The sequence below is a fragment of the Pan paniscus genome, chromosome 5 (assembly GCF_029289425.2).
Source record: "Pan paniscus chromosome 5, NHGRI_mPanPan1-v2.0_pri, whole genome shotgun sequence".
In the NCBI taxonomy this organism is placed as follows: Eukaryota; Metazoa; Chordata; class Mammalia; order Primates; family Hominidae; genus Pan; species Pan paniscus.
Window position 1 is genome coordinate 156,131,423 of NC_073254.2, and position 22,465 is coordinate 156,153,887.

Sequence of the window (22,465 nt, forward strand, 5' to 3'; positions counted from 1 at the left end):
TTAGAAAGTGATAATTCATAGATAAAAACAAAACAAGATAAAGATATAAAGTATCCCTCTTGCTTACAGATCTTCACACCCATGCTCTTCCTTCTGCCTATTTGAATAAAATGTAGTATTCCATGGTATATTTTACTCAAATATAATATACAATAGAGTATGTTGTCTGTACTCTCTGATTCCTCTCTTACTTGCTCATCCTTTTGATCTAAATTTGGACATATTTCCCTCCTGAAAGTCTTCTTTTTCTCTAAAAAAATCCATCTTACAAGCCCCTCCTATGAGATTTTCCAGTACTCTCTTACTTCCCTTATCACAGTATGTGTCACTCAAATCGCTATTGCCTGATTAGATGTCCACTTCCCAGACAGATAGTACATTTTTGGTCACCTAACTCATTCACTGTGATATCCTCAATACCCAGAACAGTTCTGATGTCCAGGGAATATTTAATAGCTTCTCCTGCTTATTATTGCAGTCTTACTAAGAATACACAGAGAGTACACCATGCAGAAGTAGCAATGATTAAAAATTCTTGGAATGATCTTCTCATTGCATCTTGGAATTGACAAATGCAAGCTGATACATGTTATTTCTTGAGTCATTTACCTAATCTTGGTTGTCTGCGAATGAGTAGTGGCAGGGAACCAATTGCAGTAATAATTTTCAAATTTCTTTGGATTTTACCTAAGTCTAAGGATTTCACTACAGAAGATCCTAAATCTGGCTTCTATCAGATATTGACCAAAAATTCAAATAGGACTCTTTTTCTTTTAACAGTTCTTTTAACTTTTGCAGCTACTGAACTTTGGGGTTTGGGGCATCAATTACTCAGTACCCATTCAACAAATATTTACCTATTTAAGTGGCACTGTGCCCCATACCATGGCACAAAGATGAATACGATATGCTCCCTGCCCTCAATAGCAGTCATGTAGGGCCACAGTTTTCACACAGGGTATGTGTGCCCATGGGGATATGTGAAGACTTTCCAAGGGGTACACAGGCATAAATAGTGTTAACAGAATCCATTTTTAGGTCCTTAAACTGACTTGCCTGGAATGTGCTTGCGGGGCAGTGAAGCCAGTTCCACTTTTCCACTTAACTTTCACAGTCACCCTATTTCCACCTTACAAAAGACAGACACATGTCTGACTCATTCTAAGTTATATTTCATACTGACCTAGGTATAAAAATAGCAAGGAACTATATTAGTCCATACTCAACGCTGCTATAAGGACACATCTGAGACTGGGTAATTTAAAAAGGAGAGAGGTTTAATTGACTCACAGTTCTGCAGGGCTGGGGAGGCCTCAGGAAGCTTACAATCATAGCAGAAGGGTAAGCAAACACGTCCTTCACATGGTGACAGGAAGGAGAAGTGCTGAGCAAAAGGAAAAAAACAACCCTTATAAAACCATCAGATGTAATGAGAACTCATGCACTATCATGAGAACAGCATGGGGGACCACCCCCATGATTCAGTTACCTCCCATCAGGCCCCTCCCATCACATGTAGGGATTATGGGAACTACAATTCAAGTTGAGAATTGGATAGGAACATAGCCACATATCATTCTGCCCCGGCCCCTCCCAAATCTCATGTCCTCACATTTCAAAACACAGTCATGCCTTTCAACATTCCCCAAAGTTTTAACTCATTCCAGCATTAACCCAGAAGTCCAAGTCCATAGTCTCATCTGAGATAAAGCAAGTCCCTTTTACCTAGGAGCCTGTAAAATCAAAGCAAGTTAGTTACTTCCTAGATACAATGGGGTCACAGGCATTGGGTAAATACACCCATTCCAAATGGGAGAAATTGGCCAAAACAAAAGGGTTACAGGCCCCATGCAAGTCCAAAATCCAATAGGGCAGTCATTAAACCTTCAAGTTTCAAAATGATCTCCTTTGACTCTGTGTCTCACATCTAGGTCACACCTGATGCTGGGCTCCCATGCCTTGGGCAGCTCCATTCCTGTGGCCTTGCAGGGTACAACCCCCTTCCCAGCTGCTTTCATGGGATGGCATTGAGTGTCTGTGGCTTTTCCAGGTACACAGGTGCAAGCTATAGGTGGATCTACCATTCTGGGGTCTGGAAGACAGTGGCCCTCTTCTCACAGCTCCACTAGACAGTGTACCAGTGGGGACTCTGTGTGGGAGCTCCAATCCTACATTTCTCTTCTGCACTGCCCTAGCAGAGGTTTTCCATGAGGGTTCTGCCCCTACAGAAACTCATGCCTGGACATACAGGCATTTCTGTACATCCTTTGAAATCTAGGTGGAGGTTCTCAAACCTCAATTCTTGACTTCTGTGCACCCACAAACTCAACGCCACGTGGAAGTCACTAAGGCTTGGGGTTGCACCTTCTGAAGCAATGGCCTGAGCTACACTTTGGCCCCTTTTAGCCACGGCTGGAGCTGAAACAGCTGGGATGCACGGCGCCATGTCCCAAGGCTGCACAGAGCTGGGGGGCCCTAGGCCCTGGCCCAGGAAACCATTTTTACCTCCCTAGGCCCCCAGGCCTGTGATGGTTCAGGCTGCCATGGAGGTCTTAGACATGCCTTGGAGACATTTACCCCATTGTCTTGGTGATTAACATTTGGCTTGTTACTTATGCAAATTTCTGCAGCTGGCTTGAATTTCTCCCCAGAAAATGGGTTTTTCTTTTCTATTACATCATCAGCCTACACATTTTCCAAACTTTTATGCTCTGCTTCCCTTTGAATGCTTTGCCATTTAGGAATTTCTTCTATCAGATACCCTAAATCATCTCTCTCAAGTTCAAAGTTCCACTGATCTCTAGAACAGGGGCAAAATGCCACCAGTCTCTTTGCTAAAGCATAGCAAGAGTCACTTTTATTCCAGTTCCCAACAAGTTCTTCATCTTCATATGAGAGCACCTAAGCCTAGACTTTATTGTCCATATCACTATCAGCATTTTGGGCAAAGCCATACAACAAGTCTCTAGGAAGTTCCAAACGTTCCCACATTTCCTGTCTTCTTCTGAGCCCTCCAAACTGTTCTAACATCTGCCTGTTCCCCAGTTCCAAAGTCATTTCCACATTTTCAGGTATCTTTATGGCAGCACCCAAATCTCAGTACTGTATTAGTCCATTCTCATGTTGCTATAAGGACATACCCCAGACTGGGTAATTTATAAAGGAAAGAGGTTTAATTGACTCACAGTTCTACAGTGCTGGGGAGGCCTCAGGAAACTTACCATCATAGCAGAAGGGGAGGCAAACACATCCTTCTTCACATGGTGGCAGGAAGGAGAAGTGCCAAGCCAAGGGGATAAAGCCCCTTATAAAGCCATCAGATCTCATGAGAACTCACTCACTATCATGAGAACAGGTTGGGGGACCACCACCATGATTCAATTACCTCTCACCGGGTCCCTCCTGTCACATGTATGGATTATAGAAACTACAATTCAAGATGAGATTTGGATGGGGACACAGCCAAACCATATCAAGAGCAATTAAAAATATTAAAGGAAGTCTCCTGTAACTGAGATATGATAACTCCCCCATCCATCTCATAAACAGACACATGGCCAATAAATTATTATTCTTGAGCATAATTATTCTTTCCAAATTTGCAATAAACGTGTGTTTTGACCAATGAGTTTCTGATAAGGATTATACTATAAACTCAAGCTGGAAAAATATTTAGTACTTAGAGCCTGATGTTAGGAAATTTTTTTAAAATCAAATTTCAATTTAGACTTTCATTGCAGAGAAATATGATAGGATGACAATAAAAGATTTTCATATATAAAATTATATTACATTAAAATAAAAATCTACAGAGAAATAGAATGAAAATACAAACTCTAGAGGGAAAAGAATTTAATATTTCTGACTTAAATAATAAGTTAAATTATTCATGTGGATTTTTTTCAATGGGTGCTGAATGGGCATTAAATGCCATTGTTATTAGGTTCCCTTAGACACATTTAATACCCAGAAGAGTGAAATAGTAAGTTTATATTAAACTACCAACATTCACTAATACACTGGACATTACATCTTTTGTAACCACTTATATTTATGATTTTTGAAAGTTTAGATATCAACTCTGAAAAGTGTGAGGAAAGTATAGTTTTTCAAAATTCACTGAATGAGCAGACCACTGACATGTGGGAGCAAGGCCAGTGAACAAAGTTGTTACAAGGTGTTGTAGACACTAGGATAGAAGTTTCCTGTGGGTGTAGAAGGTCTGGAAGAGGAAGCTGTCAGTTCTGTTGAGAGAACCAAGAAAGGCTTTCCAAGCAGATCAATGATTTGTCTCAGAAATAAGTAGATAAGGTCGTGTGTGTGTGTATGTGTGTTTCCAACTTTATTAAGGAGATTCTCCTCACTCTTTTTTGGAGTTATGTAACCCTTTATTATCGTTTCCTATGCCCAAACCAAGCCTTATTATAAATCAAGACATTGAAAAGGCCCTCTCTCATTGGCTCTTTCAGGATGACATGGAAGACAAATTAACTTTAAATCAACTTGGTGTATTTGTGATTTAAACAAGATAGAAGTTTATTCCTAACCTTCATAAAAGTTGGGCAGTTGGAAGTCCAAGGAAGGCACAATAGCTCCACAAAATCATTAGAGACCCAGGATCCTTTTAGTTCTACAATCTGTCATCTCTTGGTAGGGCACTTGTCCTCCTCACCCAAGGTATCTGCTGGAGGTCAAACCATTCCTGCTGCATTCCAGTGAGAAGATAGAATGGGGAAAAGCAAAAGAAGCCTCTCTCAGATGACTCCACCTTTGGTTTAAACAACCTTCCTGGAAATCCCACGCAACACTTCTGCTAACATTTAGTAGATCAGAACTTCATCAAATGATCCCACCTAGTTGTAAAGGAGGCTGAGAAATGCTGTCTTTCTTCTGAATAGCCATAAGCCCATTTAAAAACTGAGGTTCTGTGAGTAAGGAAGAAAGGAAATCAGATAAATGGGATGAACAAACAGGAGTCTCTGTCATACGTGATGCTTAATCTTAAACCTAAGGCCATCAAAATGATGACTTGGTGTGATCCTTCCCTTTATGTAACATTCTTCGTCTAACCCACCAATTACTACAGCACTTACATGACCATTGTGTTTTCCCTTTATTGTTGTTACTGCTTAGGTTATTTGATATCCCCACTGTGCTGCCATGTGTCTAATGGCACCTCAAACTCCACATGTCCCACACTGAACTCTACACCTGCTCCACTGCAGCTTTCCCGTCACGGTTAATGGGCACTCCATCCTTCTGTGCTCATACCAGAAACAATGGAATCATCCTGCAGACCCAGAAATCAACCACCTCTGATGCTTCCTCCCCCATCCACATCTCCATCACCTCTTACCTGGATGAGTGCTATTGTCCCAAACAGCCTTCCACTTGTATATTAGTCCCTTCTCACATTGCTATAAAGAAATACCTGCAACTGGATAATTTATAAAGAGGTTTAATTGGCTTATTGTTCCACAAGATGTACAGGAAGCATGATGCTGGCATCTGCTTGGCTTCTGGGGAGACCTTAGGAAATTTACAGTCATGGCAGATGGCAAAGGGAGTAGGCACCTCACACGGCTAGAGCAGGAGCAAGAGAGAGAGTGAGGGCAAGGTGCTACACACTTTTAAACAAGCAGATCTCATAAGAACTCACTACCACAAGAACAGCATCAAGGGGATGGTGCCAAATCATTCATGAGAAACCACACTCATAATCCAATCCCCTCCCACCAGGCCTCACCTCCACTATTGGGGATTACAATTGAACATGAGATTTGGCTGGGGACACAGATACAAACCATTTCAACCTGTTTCTCCCCTTACCCCTACCAAAGTCTGTTGTCAACATACACCAAAAGTGGCCTTATTTCAATGTAAGTCATATAATTTTACTCCTCCCAGACCCTTGCAGTGGCTCCTTATTTCTCTCAAAGTAAAAACCAAAATGTTTGTAATTGCCAGAAGGCTGTGCCTGGTCTGGTGTCTCATGACCTCACTGACTTCATGTCTTCATACTTCCCCTCTCTCGCTGTGCATTGACCTCACAGCTGTTAGCTCCTCCCTTGAGGCCTTTGCTCCAGCTGTTCTCTTTAGAATGCTCTTCCCCAGGCAGGAATGACTAACTCCCTCCTGCCTTCAAGCTTTTGCTCAAATCTCACATTTCCCCATGACTACCTTACCAGCCCTGACTATATCTGAAAGTGGGGACTCTCAGATGCCCACTATTCTGCTCTTCTCTCCATGCATTTACTATCTTCTAACATGCTATCCAACTCTTTCCAGCATGAAAGTATTTATTATGTTTATTGTTTATTGCCTGTCTCTCCCCATCTGATATGGTTTGGCTGTGTCCCCACCCAAATCTCATGTTAAATTCTGTGTCATGGGAGGGAACAGTGGGAGGTAACTGAATCATGGGGGCAGGTCTTTCCCATGCCCTTCTGGTGATAATAAGTCTCACAAGATCTGATGGTTTCATAAAGGGGAGGTTTCCTGCACAAGCTCTCTCTCTTCACCTGCTACCATCCATGTAAGATGTGACTTGCTCCTCCTTGCCTTCCACCATGATTGTAAGGCTTCCCCAGCCATGTGGAACTGTAAGTCCATTGAACCTCTTTCTTTGGTAAATTGCCCAGTCTCGGGTATGTCTTTATCAGTAGCATGAAAACGGACTAATATACCATCTCTACCACCACTAGTTTCTTGTCTGTTTTGTTCACTGATGTATTCCAAGCACATATCACAGTGCCTAGAACATAGTAAGTGCTCAATATATTTGTTGAATGAAATCAAGTAATTTGTTCTCTTACTTAGCAAATTTATAGAAACTCTGTGTGAGGCATAGATTTGAGTGGATACAAAAGGAACAAGGTCGGCTGCCTACTCATACCTAGCTTATAATGTAGTAAAAGATAAAGAACTCTAATACACATCAATGGGACTGAGTTTAATAGGACACAGGACTTCCGGAATGCCAGAGAAAAATTCAAAATGAGTATAAGACTCAGAAGAAAGCACATTTGCCTTTGCCTGGAATGATTGCAGATGGCCTTGTGGAGTATTTGAAGTGAACTTTGAAAGACAGGGGCTGGTTTGATAAGTGAACATAGAGAAAGAGGTGTTTGCAGATAATAAACCACCTTGGAAGGTATTAGGGTTAGCAAAAGGAAAGGACACCATCATATATTAATAATTTAATATTTATGTAAGTTATAGTCTTGCTAACATGATATTTATTTGGACTATAAGAGCTTTGTTGGAAAGGAGAGGTAAAGGTATTGAGTTATCTCAAACATTTAGGAACAAAGTGATATTTGGGACAATTTCATAAAGCATTGAACGTCAAGCTAAGGAATTCTACTTAATTTGTCTTACAGGGATCCGCTGTGGGGTTTGGAACAGAGCGCTGGGGCAGGTGGATAGCATGATCATACCACAGGCCAGCAAGCTCCTTGAGAGCAGAGATTTTGTCTTATTTATCCTTGGATCCCCAGTGCACACCACAGAACCTGGCATATTAGTGGGTGATTGATAAATATTTTTGTTTCAACCAGTGATTAGGGAGAATATAGAAAATTTTGTCAAATAAACAGGTCACATTCTGGCAGCTGTAAGGAGGATGACTTGAAGAAAAACAATGAAAAAGGATGGTAAAACTCTGAAATAGGGTGGCTTCTATGAAAGGAATGAATGGGCACAAGTGACACTATGTAGGAAAAACCAAAAGGATTCAGACACTGATTGCAGATGAGGGTTGAGAGTGAACAATGAGTTCTCCCCCAAGACGACCTAAATCTATTCAATCATTATTCAAACCACAAGATTTTTAGCAATAGAACCAGATTCAGAGGTAAATGCAAGAATTCCAATGTGGGTTTAGAAACTAACATCTAATTAGAACAATCAACCTTAGTTTTTTTTGAGCAACAACTATAGGTAATTTTGGCAAATTCAGTATAATTCCAGGTATTTATCAGCTTGTAAATTTCAGGCTTCTGATGCTTGGATGTGGTAGCACAGAGAAAATTCTTGGGAGGCAGCAAGGGCTGTATGCAGAGCTTAGGTTTGAGTCTGCAGGCATAAGTGAGGCCTTCCTCAGCTACTCACTAGCTCTGTGGCCTCCCTAAGAAACCTGAGTTTTTTATGACCTATGAATTCATGATCAAAATAGTGGAGGGCTATGTGAGATTTAGATGAGGGCATGGAAAGTGCCTGGCACAGAGTTGGTGTTTGATAAATGTTAGTCTCTCCTCTCTATGCTGTTCTTCTTTTCTTAGTCTCTGGAATCCACCATGGTGCCCCTATTTCCACCGCGGTTCTGGCCAAAACATGCTTTCATGCATAATGACTCTTCCACAAAGGCTGTGTTTGCAATCATCTACTCTATTGTCTTTTAATCTGTACCAGCTTCCAAGCTAACCCAATTTTCTAGCATTTCCCTGGTGCTCATCTCCAAATACAGTTTCACCAGCAAATTTCCTAAGTATCCTTTTATTCTGTCTTCAGGAAGATTATTAATGAAGATGTTAAGTCAGGCTGGCATACATCACTATGCTTAAGGCCATCTTCCAGACATTTTTGTTCCACTACATGCGGATATGGTGTCATTTATCATCAGATCTTGTTACAGCTTTCTGGCCCTTGAAAAACTCATGGGAGGGCACTCATGTCCACATCTACTTGAATTAGTCTTGCAAGTGAACACATGAGCGACTGAATTAAATGTCATCACAGGATTGAACATCTGTTACATCACACTAATCTATCACTCTTCTCTCCTAAATCTTTACAATCAAAACAAATTAGTCTAGCATGTGATTTTCAATCAGCCTTCTCTTTTGTTGTGTGTGGCTCATGCCCAAAAGGAAATAATAGACCAGTTGATAAAAGTAACAAAATTTCATTACTGCTTCAAACATGGTCAAGTGGTAAATAAAGAATAATGACTCCTTGGCAATTAGTGAAATAAATAGCAATAGGACAGACTCTACAGAAGATGGATATGAGACTCAGCCTCATGAAACTTACCTCATAACAAAGTCTTGGAGATAAATGAGTGTGTGGTTTTAGAATCAAGAATAGTTTTAGAATCAAGAATAGTTGCAGCTTTCCTGACTTGTGTTTTCCTAATGGAGCATTGATTGTGTCACTAACAAGAGATTCTCCTTCCTCATTTGCTGAAAAAGTTGAACATCGTATGGGTGGCTCAGATACAGTAGGGGCATAATATAATGGGATGGTTTTTAGCCGCACTTCTGACTCCATTTCGTCACCATATTATTTTCCTTGCTTCTTTTCCCTTACTTTTTGTTTAACTGTGGTAAAATACATGTAATATAAAATTTACCATCTTAACCATTTTGAAGTGTACAATTCAGTGGTATTAAGCACATTCATAATGTGCAATCATCACCACTACCCAACTCTAGAACTCTTTTCATCTTGTAAAACTAAACCCTGTGCCCATTAAACAATAATTCCCTGTTCCTCCCTCCCCTTAGTCCCTGGCAACCACCCATTCTACTTTCTGTCTCTAAGACTGTGGCTACTCTAGGTACCTCATATACATGAAATTATACAGTGTCTCTCACTTTTTATTGAATGTTATTGTCTTAGTCCATTTTCTGTTGCTTATAACAGAATACCTGAAACTGAGTAATTTACAAGGAAGCAAAATTTATTTCTTACAGTTATGGAAGCTGAGAAAGTCAAGATAGAGGGGGCTGTACCTTGGTGAGAGTCTTCTTACTAGTGGAAACTCTGTATGGAGTCCTGAGGCATCTCATGGCATCACAGAGAGGGGGCTGAGCATGCCCAAGTGTTAGCTCTTCTCTCTTCCTCTCTTATAAAGCTACCAGTTTATCTTCCATGATAACCCATTAATCCATTAATCCATTAATAGATTACTCCACAATCCAATCACCTCTTAAAGGCCCCACCTCTCAATACTGTCACATTGTGGATTAAGTTTCAATGTGTGTTTTGGAGGAGACATTCAAACCATAGCAACTATCCTTTTATATGTTTTGTAAGATTATAACTACTCTTGAAACCAAATGGAGACTGAATAAACAAAATATTGCCTGAGGTCAAAAGGAGTTCTATTCTGTATCTATGAAGCCAATGGTACAGACATAATGTTTCCTAATTAGAACAAAACACAATCGAGTATAAGAAATATTCATCATTTAAGTGGTTAATTGTTCAGATAAAAAGCATATTTAAAATAACAGGTCAAGGGAGAGATTGAATATAACACAGGTTCCCTCAAGGACAGGAATGTTAAGATAATTGAGCAAGGAAGCAATTGTAGATTCCAACTCACAGATTTAATCAGCTAAATGCCAAGGTGCTGGTCACAAAGATTACCGGCAGAGCTGCCTGCAAGATAATGGTTCTCAAACCTTAGTGTACATATGAAATTATTACCACAAGCCTATCAAATCAGAACCATAATGACTGCAACTCAGGAGTCTGAATGTGTCACCAGCTACCCTGGTGGTTTGGGCTTAGCAGGTTCTTATCAGCGTTGAGAAATGATGGTCAGTGAAGTAGATTAGACCAGAGATTGTGAGGCTTGCCTCCATTCAGTTTGCTAGTATAATCTTGGATTATGTTATGACTATAGTGCCATGGTATCCATTACTACCTATTTCACTGCTTCACTTTTTTATTATTATTATTATTATACTTTAAGTTTTAGGGTACATGTGCACAATGTGCAGGTTAGTTACATATGTATACATGTGCCATGCTGGTGTGCTGCACCCATTAACTCGTCATTTAGCATCAGGTATATCTCCTAAAGCTATCCCTCCCCCCTCCCCCGACCCCACAACAGGCCCCGGTGTGTGATGTTCCCCTTCCTGTGTCCATGTGTTCTCATTGTTCAATTCACCCCTATGAGTGAGAATATGCGGTGTTTGGTTTTTTGTTCTTGCGATAGTTTACTGAGAATGATGATTTCCAATTTCATCCATGTCCCGACAAAGGACATGAACTCATCATTTTTTATGGCTGCATAGTATTCCATGGTGTATATGTGCCACATTTTCTTAATCCAGTCTATCATTGTTGGACATTTGGGTTGGTTCCAAGACTTTGCTATTGTGAATAGTGCTGCTATAAACATACGTGTGCATGTGTCTTTATAGCAGCATGATTTGTAGTCCTTTGGGTATATACCCAGTAATGGGATGGCTGGGTCAAATGGTATTTCTAGTTCTAGATCCCTGAGGAATGGCCACACTGACTTCCACAATGGTTGAACTAGTTTACAGTCCCACCAACAGTGTAAAAGTGTTCCTATTTCTCCACACCCTCTCCAGCACCTGTTGTTTCCTGACTTTTTAATGATTGCCATTCTAACTGGTGTGAGATGGTATCTCATTGTGGTTTTGATTTGCATTTCTCTGATGGCCAGTGATGGTGAGCATTTATTCATGTGTTTTTTGGCTGCATAAATGTCTTCTTTTGAGACGTGTCTGTTCATGTCCTTCGCCCACTTTTTGATGGGGTTGTTTTTTTCTTGCAAATTTGTTTGAGTTCATTGTAGATTCTGGATATTAGTCCTTTGTCAGATGAGTAGGTTGTGAAAATTTTCTCCCATTTTGTAGGTTGCCTGTTCACTCTGATGGTAGTTTCTTTTGCTGTGCAGAAGCTCTTTAGTTTAATTAGATCCCATTTGTCAATTTTGGCTTTTGTTGCCATTGCTTTTGGTGTTTTAGACATGAAGTCTTTGCCCACGCCTATGTCCTGAATGGTATTGCCTAGGTTTTCTTCTAGGGTTTTTATGGTTTTAGGTCTAACATTTAAGTCTTTAATCCATCTTGAATTAATTTTTGTATAAGGTGTAAGGAAGGGAAAAATCACAAGCATTCTTATACACCAATAACAGACAAACAGAGAGCCAAATCATGAGTGAACTCCCATTCACAATTGCTTCAAAGCAAATAAAATACCTAGGAATCCAACTTACAAGGGACGGAAGGACCTCTTCAAGGAGAACTACAAACCACTGCTCAATGAAATAAAAGAGGATACCAACAAATGGAAGAACATTCCATGTTCATGGGTAGGAAGAATCAATATCATGAAAATGGCCATACTTCCCAAGGTAATTTATAGATTCAATGCCATCCCCATCAAGCTACCAATGACTTTCTTCACAGAATTGGAAAAAAATACTTTAAAGTTCACATGGAACCAAAAAAGAGCCCGCATCGCCAAGTCAATCCTAAGCCAAAAGAACAAAGCTGGAGGCATCATGCTACCTGACTTCAAACTATACTACAAGGCTACAGTAACCAAAACAGCATGGTACTGGTACCAAAACAGAGATATAGATCAATGGAACAGAACAGAGCCCTCAGAAATAACGCCACATATCTACAACTATCTGATCTTTGACAAACCTGAGAAAAACAAGCAATGGGGAAAGGATTCCCTATTTAATAAATGGTGCTGGGAAAACTGGCTAGCCATATGTAGAAAGGTGTCACTGCTTCACTTTCTTTCTTACATTTAGCGTGGCCTGATTGAGCTATTGAAAGAGGGGCAGAGGCAGGAGTGAATGATGCTGGAAATAGATCCTCATTCAACCCTGCAGCAGAGGGTCAGCCACGGGCCCTGCTGTTCTCCCATCATCACAGCCTTGAGACTAGACCTCATGGTTGTTTTATCTTTTGGGTTTTTTTTTTTTTTTCCTGGTCTGCCTCTGGGTCATCAAGTACAAACTGGAGGGAAAATGCTAGCGTCTGTGGAGCTGTGTTCAGCATGAAAGATCAGTATGTGGCTTCCCTCTCATTTATAACTCTTATTTTCTTTCTTTCTAGAATATGTCTGTGCTGGAGAATCACCACTGGCGATCTACAATTGGCATGCTTCGAGAATCAAGGCTTCTTGCTCACTTGCCAAAGGAAATGACGTAAGTGCTGCCGAGATGAAACATACTGATGTGCATGCAGTAAAGATAAGCCACTTTCTCTAGGGCAGGCTTGGGACCTTTTGCGTGAATGGCAGAGAGCCCCCCGGCTGTGCTTCCTGCCTGCACTGAGCTGTCTATCAGAGGAGATTTGGTGTCAGTTACAGCAACCCAGAAACCAAAATCTCTCTGTGTGCTTTGAAAGGGCCTTGCAGAGTCAATGACCTACAGTCAGGAAAAGGGATAATAAACAGCTCTCAGTTTTCACACGCTTCAGTATCAGTGCTCGACTTTGCCAAATTCCCGACCTTTAGTTTAGCAAAATTGTCCTTCCATGTAGCTCCAAATAGTAAATATTTATCAAGAAGGAACCCAGGCATTCTAAAGCTAGAGTTCAAAAAAGTATATTTTGTAATTGCTAGTCTCAGCAAAAATAGAAGTCAGAAATTCTTTTCTAAAATGTCTTTTGCTAAGTAATTGAAATGGCCCTAGCATTTTTTTCACCAATTAATTTACCTTACGTCTCTTGCACTTTAAACAGAAGGGGAGACACTCGTTTTCTGGTTCACTATTTGATAGCCATGGTATGTAGGCTGAGTCCCACTAAATCTGAGGCCATTGTTTCATTTTCCTGGTGGCCCCAAGTTAGCTGCTAATACTGTCTTCCAAGGCCACCATTAATTCTGATCTGTTTAATGAACACGTGCAGAACCCAAGAAATCTAGGTGAAAAGAGTACATAGATTGCTGTACCCTTCTTCAAGACAAGCACATAACTTGAGGTCAAGGACCAAGTGGTGTCTCCCAACTGAACAAGCAGTATACTCTGGGTTGTGGATTGATTCCTGGCCCTCTGATTTGATCTCATGCTGTTTCCTAGCACCCAGAGGAATGTGAAATTTGCAGGAGGAATTTCAGTTCTGATACATTTTTACTCCCTGGAACTAAATAAAACCAGTTCTCGTGCATGGAATAAAAACGTATGCCTCTTACTAGAATAATAAATTGCAAAGATTGAAAGAATTAAATGCAAAAAGAACTAAAAACTAGAGCAAAAGATCAAGTGAGAAGAAGAAAAGAGGAGGTAAGGAGAGAGACAAAGAAGAAAGAAGGAGAAGGAAAGGAAGAATAGTGAGGACAGGAAAGAAGAAAATGCAAGGGAAATGGGAAAGGACTCTGGGGTGACCAGGCTTCTCCTGGTCAGTACCTGCATTCATCCTGTTTGTTACTCAATTAATATTTCTTTCCTAAAATATTCATTTCACATCTATGGATTCCAATGAAAAATATATTTTTATGTGACTTTGTGGAACACAGTGTTATAAATTGTTTTTGCCAGAAGAATAATTGTTATACAATAATATATGTGAAAACTTTATTACAAAAGCCATTATCATAATCATTATTATTCCTTCTATCACAAGTAAATGCTTTAATGTCATTTTTCTGATTTTAAAAGTAGGGCAGGTTAATTACAGAAAGTAAGGAAAATTCAGGAAAGTGTTAGTTTGAACTATGTGAAGTTGCTCTTTTTAAGGGCCAAAAACAGGAGACTTTTAGCACTTTCATATGCTTCAGCTTGATATGAAAGAGAAAACTGAAACTGCTAGTAATCCTGCCATCCAGGTATAGTTCATGTTAACCTGGCTAGTTTATTTTCTTTTAGTCTTTTTTTCAATACAAACTTATTTTAACAAAATATGGTTATTTGGGGAACTTATTTTACAGTTTACGTCCTGAAATTTTTTATTTACAATAAAGACTTTTTTCCAAATCATTAAACCTGTTAAATTAAAATGATTTTGTCAGCCATATGGCATTATTGTATACCACTACTGCCTTTCATTTGGAATTCAAATGGTTCCCAATATCCCAAACTTTGATACTCTGTTTTCTCAGGAAGTATTTGTAGATAAAAATTATTGGTCAGAAAGGTCTGAATTTTTAAGTTTCTTGTATATTATCCAATTGTTCTTCTAAAAGGCTGTATCTACCTGTATTCCAGCTGATGGATTATAAGAAAATGTACCAATGTACCATCACCAAAATTGAGTTTATTTTTATCTTTTTAAAATATTTGCAAATTTGACATATATGTATGTATATACACAAATATATATGTAAAGTGGTTTTCATTAAATTAGTATGCATCCTTTACTTACAACCAAGATTGAAATTTTTCATATATTTGCTGATCATTGCTATTTCTTTAGAGAACATATTTTTATATTTGGTCTCTTCCTATTTTCCTATCAGTGTTATTCATTTGTTAGAACTCTTTGTATATTAACTACAGTAACCATTTGTTATATGTGGTAAATATTACTTGAAGTTTTTAGTTTGCCTTTTGATTCATGAAACATTTCACCTAATTAAAATAATTTTATTTTCCAATTATAAATTTAATAAGTATTCATATCTTCAAAGAATTCATATAATTTTGAGAAGTATAAATTAAAATATCAACCATAATCCCATTATATATCTTTTCAGTTTATTTTCTGTGACCATAGAGATCATGCTTTACATGCTTTGCATTTTGTTTTTAGCATTAAAAAGATGACATTTTTCAATGTCAATTACTATAGCTGTACATTGTACTTCATAATTGCACAGTATGAGTGTACCATGGTTTATTTAACTAATCTCATAAATTTTTGTGATTTTTTTCCCCCATGGAATGCTTCATTATTGTAAATAACAATAGAATAAGCATCCTTGTAACATATCTTTACTAATTATATCTTTACTAACATGTTAATGTTAATTTGTAGATGGACTGTTGGTCAGATTATTTATGTTCATCAAATGCTTTTTCCACTAATTCCTAAATTACCCTCCAGAAACATTGTACTAATTTATACTCCCTAACAAAGAATGAGGGGAACCATTTTTCTCATACTATTGACAGCATTGGGTATTACAATCTTTCAATAATTCAGCAAATTACTTAGCAGTTACTTTCAATCCTCACCAATAAAAATGGGAGAAATAATATCACATTGTGGTTTTAATTTGCTTTCTGCTATGCTAAGAATATTTAATATCACTTTATTTTATGAGATATTTTGTATTTCTCTTGTGAATTTTCTGTTTTATATAATTTTTTATGTTCAGAACTGGATTAAAGATGTATGTATGGCTTAAAAACAAAAATGTTTGTGGTGAAACTATAAAGCTTTTAGAATATGATGTAGGGAAATTTTTCACCAGAGTTGGGAAAAGTTTCTTAAAGAGGAAAAAAAACTAGCCATAAATAAAAAGATTTATAGATTAAGCTACATTAAAAATTAAGACTTCCTGGTGGGACTGTGGTTCATGCCTGTAATCCTAGCACTTTGGGAGGTGGAGATGGGAGGATCACTTGAGGCCAGGAGTTCGAGATCAGCCTGGTCAACATAGTGAAACCCCCATCTCTATTTATAAATTTAAAAATAAAATTAAAATGATAAAAATTGACACTTCATCAATAGACATCATAAAGACAGCTAAAAGACAAACCACAGACACAATATTTGCAACATGTAGCTGACAAAGGACCAGTATTTAAAATATGTAAAGAACCTCAGAATCAATAAGAAAAAGGAAGACAACTTAATAGAGTAGACAAAAACTAGAGTAGAAACTTCACAAAAGAAGTACAAATGGCCAATAAAGACATGAAAATATGTCTAGCCTCATTAGTAAACAAAATTCATATTAAAACTACAGTGAGTTGCATGACATGCCCATCAAACTGGCAAAAAATGTAAAGGGTAAGAATGTAGAACAATGAGAATCTCATCTGCTACTGCTGGGAGCAAAAATTTATACCATCATTTTGAAAATAATTGGCATTATCTAGTAAATTGAAGATAAGCATACCCTGTCATCCCATTATTGCATTCCCAAATATAGACCCTAGGGAGACTTCTGCACATGCATAACTAGAGGTATATAAGAATATTTACTGTTGCTTTTTTCATAGTAGCCAAACACTAGAAAAAACTCAAGTGACCATGAAAAGTAGGATGGATAATGGAATGGATTTCATTATCAACGGAATTTTATACAGTGGCATACACTGTAACAAAAAAGGATCAACTATAGCCTACACATCATGAAGGAATTTCAAAAACATAATGTTTAGCTAAAGAAGTCAGTCACTGATACATACCATATAACTTAAAGTTCAAAAGCAGTTAAAATTAAATTGGCGTGGTTTATAGATGCACTCACAGGTGGTAAAATCATAAGTAACAAGAAAATTGTTAAAACAAAGAGCAAGAAAGTGGTTACTTCCAGGCTTGAAAGGAAAGGGGGTGTGATGAGACAGGCAACATGACCTCTGGGGTACTGGCAGGCAGTGCTCTTGACCTGAGTGGTGGTTACAAGGGGTGTTCATTTTCTATTTATTCATTAAATTATATATGTATTCCCTATACATTCTACTTAAATATATTTCATTTTTAAAGGTAAATTTTACAAATATTTATGGATTGTTCCTTTATTACTTTTTATATGTGAGGGAAAGCTCTAACTTGCTTTATCTTTCTAAGATATCCCATTTTCTCTATACCATTTGTTGACTAATATATCTCTTGCCCACTGGTTTGTAACAGTGCCTTCATTAGTTTTTGTGTTTGAAGTTCCAGAATCTCTTCCTGGCCTATGTATTGTGTTCCGTTGATGGATCTTTCCATCCCATGGTACCATTTACTATTATTGTCTTCATTTTTATTACTATTGTTATGCCCTTTTCTCTCTCCGTGCGCATCTTCATGTTTGAACTCTAAAAACACACCACCAATCTCATGATTCTGCAAGTCTTTTGTGTCCTCCCTAAAACATGCATTTCTATTTGGCTTTCAGATTTTTTCAGCCATAGAAATGTCTACACTACCACAACTTTGTTTTTCAAGGTTTCAATCACTTTATACAGTTCTTGGCATGCTTCCTGTCCAAGGACGGAACTGGTGGGTGGGAGACTTGCTCTCAGGCAGTGAAGGACTGGCACATTGTGTAATAAACAGAATCAAAGGCAGAAATTAGATTACAAGCCACCTGATGATGATAAAATCAATCACCCTCATCAAAGGGATTTGCTTTGTGTGTGTTTTTCTCTTTCATTCTTGTGGATGCAGACAGGATATTGAACAGCAGCTGGGCTCCTTGATCTTGGCAACAGACATCAACAGGCAGAATGAATTTTTGACCAGATTGAAAGCTCACCTCCACAATAAAGACTTAAGACTGCAGGATGCACAGGACAGGCACTTTATGCTTCAGGTAAACAAAACAATAAAAGCCATTCTTTTTGCTGAGTAAAAACACTCAGCTGGGCTGGGTGTGGTGGCTCACATCTGTAGTCCCAGCTACTTGGGAGGCTGAGGCATGGGGATCACTTGAGTCCATGAGTTCAAGGCTACAGTGAGCTATGACTGCACCACTGCACTCCAGCCTGGGTGACAGAGTGAGATCCTGTCTCTAAAGAAACACAAAACAACAACAACAAAAATCCACTCAGGGCCATGATCAATAATTTTAGCACATTTGAGGAGTTATCTCCGATGGTATGAGTTAGAGCAGTGACCTATTTTAGTAAAGGCTTTGAAATGCATGAAAGTTATAAGTGGTTCCCAACTAAGCAAAATCTGGGTTTTAGGTCAACAAGTTGATAATATCTCATTTTTCTTGTTCAGTAACTGATTTATCACAGAGTAATCCCGCTGGATGCAGTAAAGGTCTACCGCATTTTGTGGCTTGGTATAAAATCAGCTACTGCGATACCCACACAATTTTAAAAGACTGTTTCTGAAACACAAAAGCATATTATATTAACTATAGTACATACAAAAATTGGAAAACAAGTGACCTCCCTTTATCTTAAACGTATTTAACCTGCTTTATTTCCTTTTACTACCTAAACTATTTTCATCTGAGTCTTAAACATTTTTATCTGGTCTTATTTTTAGGCAGCAAAAAATAAAATTGAACTGAATTGAATTACATTGGATCAAGTCCATTCCTTTCTGTTTTACTCCTTGGCAAGAAGTCATTTGTGACATGACAAATTACATCAGGGCAGAGTGGATGTCACAAATAAAAATGTGACCTGGTATCCAAACCAGAACCTTCTTTCTTGATCTTCCATTTTCTCTTGTCTTCCTTCTTTTCTTTTGGTGCAAAAAACATAGTGAATGGACCTAGACTCATCTAGATAGATGAGATGGAGCTACACCTGGAGATGAAATCGTGCAGTCTTTTTTGTTCCAGGCTTTCATGCTACCCTTTGTAGCTGTCCAAAGTGCTCCATCTTTGCCAGGAAATACCCTACTCCCAGCTGTAGAACTGTGAATCCTTCCTTATTTCTTTCCAAACTAGGCTTCTAGTCCCTGAATGCCACAAAGATCAACCAGGTGTCTGATTTGAGTGACTAAAGCCAAGTTATGAATAGCTGAAAGATTTGGCCTTGAACACTTGCATTTCGAAAGAAAGCCTTGCTAACTCAAATGCATTCCTTAAGGCAGAGGCTGGAGGAGGCGTCTCTGACACTTACCTCTACTTCAACATGTACTGGTACCCCCACTAACCAGGAAATAAATATAAACAACTAAATTTGCAAGTTGATATGATCCAAGGCTCTTCCAGACCCCAACATTGCTATCTGTTCTGTGATGCCAAGGAATTGGGTCAAACCAATGGACACTGCTGGTCTCTTGGTAGCAGGTGGTGGTTAAAAGGGAGAATCTGCTTCTCTGGGAATTCAAGGTAACCCTCATAGGGTCATCATTACTGACAAAAAGCTGGCATCTCAGATCCAGACCAGTGTGAGGCAAGTCAAGAAGGCCCTAATTTAGCTGTGCAAACAAAGCATTCCTGGCTTTGATATGACTTCATTCCCTGACTGGCAGTCTGAGCTTACACATGCAGACATAAATGCCAGCACGCATAATTTAAGTGATGTATGGAGTTTGTCAGTGTGGCTACTGTGAGAGTGAGGTCCAGATGACCTCACTTGAGCCTGGCCAGGGACCCTGCAACCTCCCTGCATGCAGGAGGTGGAGCTACAGAAGGAGCCAGGCCATGGCTTTCCTTGGCCTGCCCACCCAAGTCTCTTCCAGCAAGCTCCATGTCCTTGGACTGTGGCTCTTCTCTCCTCACTGCTATAAAGCCAGCATTCTCAATGCAGGCTTTGTATCATGGTGAATAAGTGCAGTTTCCTGAAGAGGCATGTCAGGGAGGTACTCTGTAAATATGGGCCTGGTACTGTGAGCAGACTGAACAGCTTGATAGCCTCTTTGGCTTGGGGTGCTTTTGCAACTGAAAGAACATCCTCTCACAATCTCTCCCTGCCCTGTCATTTCTCAGATCGCCTTGAAGTGTGCTGACATTTGCAATCCTTGTAGAATCTGGGAGATGAGCAAGCAGTGGAGTGAAAGGGTCTGTGAAGAATTCTACAGGCAAGGTTAGTAGTGATCCAACAGCTGAGATTTCATTGCCCTGTCTTCTTTTAGGCATTTATCCTAATAAAACAGGAAATGGCTGATCTATCATGACGTTTGTTCTCTCATCAACTCTTGTTATCCTAACCTTTCTCTTTTACTCTCTTGGAACTCATCCAACCCTTTTTTGGAAAAAGTTAAAAATAAATAACATTGACGTATTGACTTACTACAGAAACAGGTAGTAATGAGGCAAAATAAAAATGAGCAAAAGTGGGACATTGATTATAAATGGCTCTCCTCTGTGGATATAAGAATGTGTGGGATAGTTTGATTTTGACTTTGACCTTCATTTTAATGAGCTGAGTGCAGCCTAAAGGCTAAATGTCATTTGAGGTCAATGTTTTCCACTCTGACAGAAGGACTTAGACTCCTTTTGTATTCCTTCTCCTTGCTTTCTTAAAAAAAAAAAAAAAATGAAATTGGACACAGCTGACCAAAAAGTGAGTTCTTCCTTTCAAATATAGTTTCAACAGTGAGGTAGAAGGATTTTGCTGTGAGAAGACAAATGGCCCTGAATTAGGGTATAATTTTTAAAAGATTAACCTCATTCAGAAATAAAGCAATGAATTAGCAAGCAGGATCTTGATGTTGGGTGGGGTATCAACCTTTAAATACAGCCTTGTTTCTTCAGGCTGGGTTTCAATGTGCAGGATGTTTGTTCAGGCATCAACAGTGCCCTCATGCTAGTGACAGAATCAGGTTTGAGAGGCTGAGAACAAATAAAGCTTGAAGTGTCCCACATACCAGCTCTGTGGGGAGGTCAAATAGCAACAGTGAGCCTTTTGGAGAAGGCACCATTGAAAGATGTGTCAATGACATCGTGATGGCCCCAAAGACAGAAGAATCGATTGAGCTCATGTGGGGCCAGAAGGCTCTGCTCACTGTATCTTTCTCTCAGAATAAAAGTACTCATGTAACTCCTACAATTCTGTATATAATTTCACTTGAATTGAGTAAAAGTGGTTAGAAATCAAAATCTCAGCTCTAGTTGCCCCTAAATAAAATCTCCAAGGAAGGTAAAACAAAAGGAAATATGGGCCGGGCGCGGTGGCTCACGCCTGTAATCCCAGCACTTTGGGAGGCCGAGGCGGGCGGATCACGAGGTCAGGAGATCGAGACCATCCTGGCTAACACGGTGAAACCCCGTCTCTACTAAAAATACAAAAAATTAGCCGGGCGTGGTAGCGGGCGCCTGTAGTCCCAGCTACTCGGGAGGCTGAGGCAGGAGAATGGCGTGAACCCGGGAGGCGGAGCTTGCAGTGAGCCGAGATCGCACCACTGCACTCCAGCCTGGGCGACAGAGCGAGACTCCGTCTCAAAAAAAAAAAAAAAAAAAAAAAAAAAAAAAAAAAAAGGAAATATGATGAAATTGGAGCTAGGGGGCTTTAAATTAGATATAATCAATATTTTCTTTACTGTTTGATATGTTAAATATTGAAATAGCATAGTGAGAGAGGGGCTAAGATCTCTGTCCTTGCAAATCAAACAATGAAACAGAGGAAAGAGTCTACTCTAGCCCACTTGGTTTTGACTCAATCATGCCCAGCATGATTAAAGTACACAAGTCAGCATCGACTGCAGTGTAAACCTTTTATTTTCTCATCTTGCACCTTATTTGGATTCTGAGCACCTTGGGGCAGGACCATGTCACTTATGTAGATAGTAAGGCCCATAGTGCCAGTAAATCAAAGTTGTCAACTAAGTACAGTAAATGGTATCAACCAAGAAATGTAACCTATAAGATCTCTTTTCTTGGGCCTGGTGCAGTGGCTCATGCCTGTAATCCCAGCACTTTGGGAGGCTTAGGCAGGTGGATCACCTGAGGTCAGGAACTTGAAACCAGCCTGGCCAAATGGTGAAACTCAGTCTCTAATCAAAATACAAAAATCAGCCGGGCGTGGCAGCACAACCTGTAGTCCCAGCTACTCGGGAGGCTGAAGCAAAAGAATTGCTTGAACCCAGGAGGCGGAGGTTGCAGTGAGCCAAGATGGCGCCACTACACTCCAGCCTGGGCGACAGAGCAAGACTCCATCTCCAAAAAAAAAAAAAAA

The 22,465-nt window shown here is 39.3% G+C and overlaps 1 protein-coding gene across 2 annotated transcripts in view; it reads left to right on the plus strand.

The window, feature by feature from the left end:
• PDE7B (phosphodiesterase 7B) overlaps positions 1-22,465 on the plus strand; it is a 345,718-nt gene that overhangs the window by 310,774 nt on the left and 12,479 nt on the right. For both annotated transcript variants that reach the window (XM_003827686.6, XM_003827687.5), the window contains 3 exons: positions 12,840-12,931; positions 18,051-18,195; positions 20,278-20,374. In XM_003827686.6, coding sequence (XP_003827734.1) covers positions 12,840-12,931; positions 18,051-18,195; positions 20,278-20,374 — 334 coding nt within the window. The remainder of the gene's footprint in view (positions 1-12,839; positions 12,932-18,050; positions 18,196-20,277; positions 20,375-22,465) is intronic.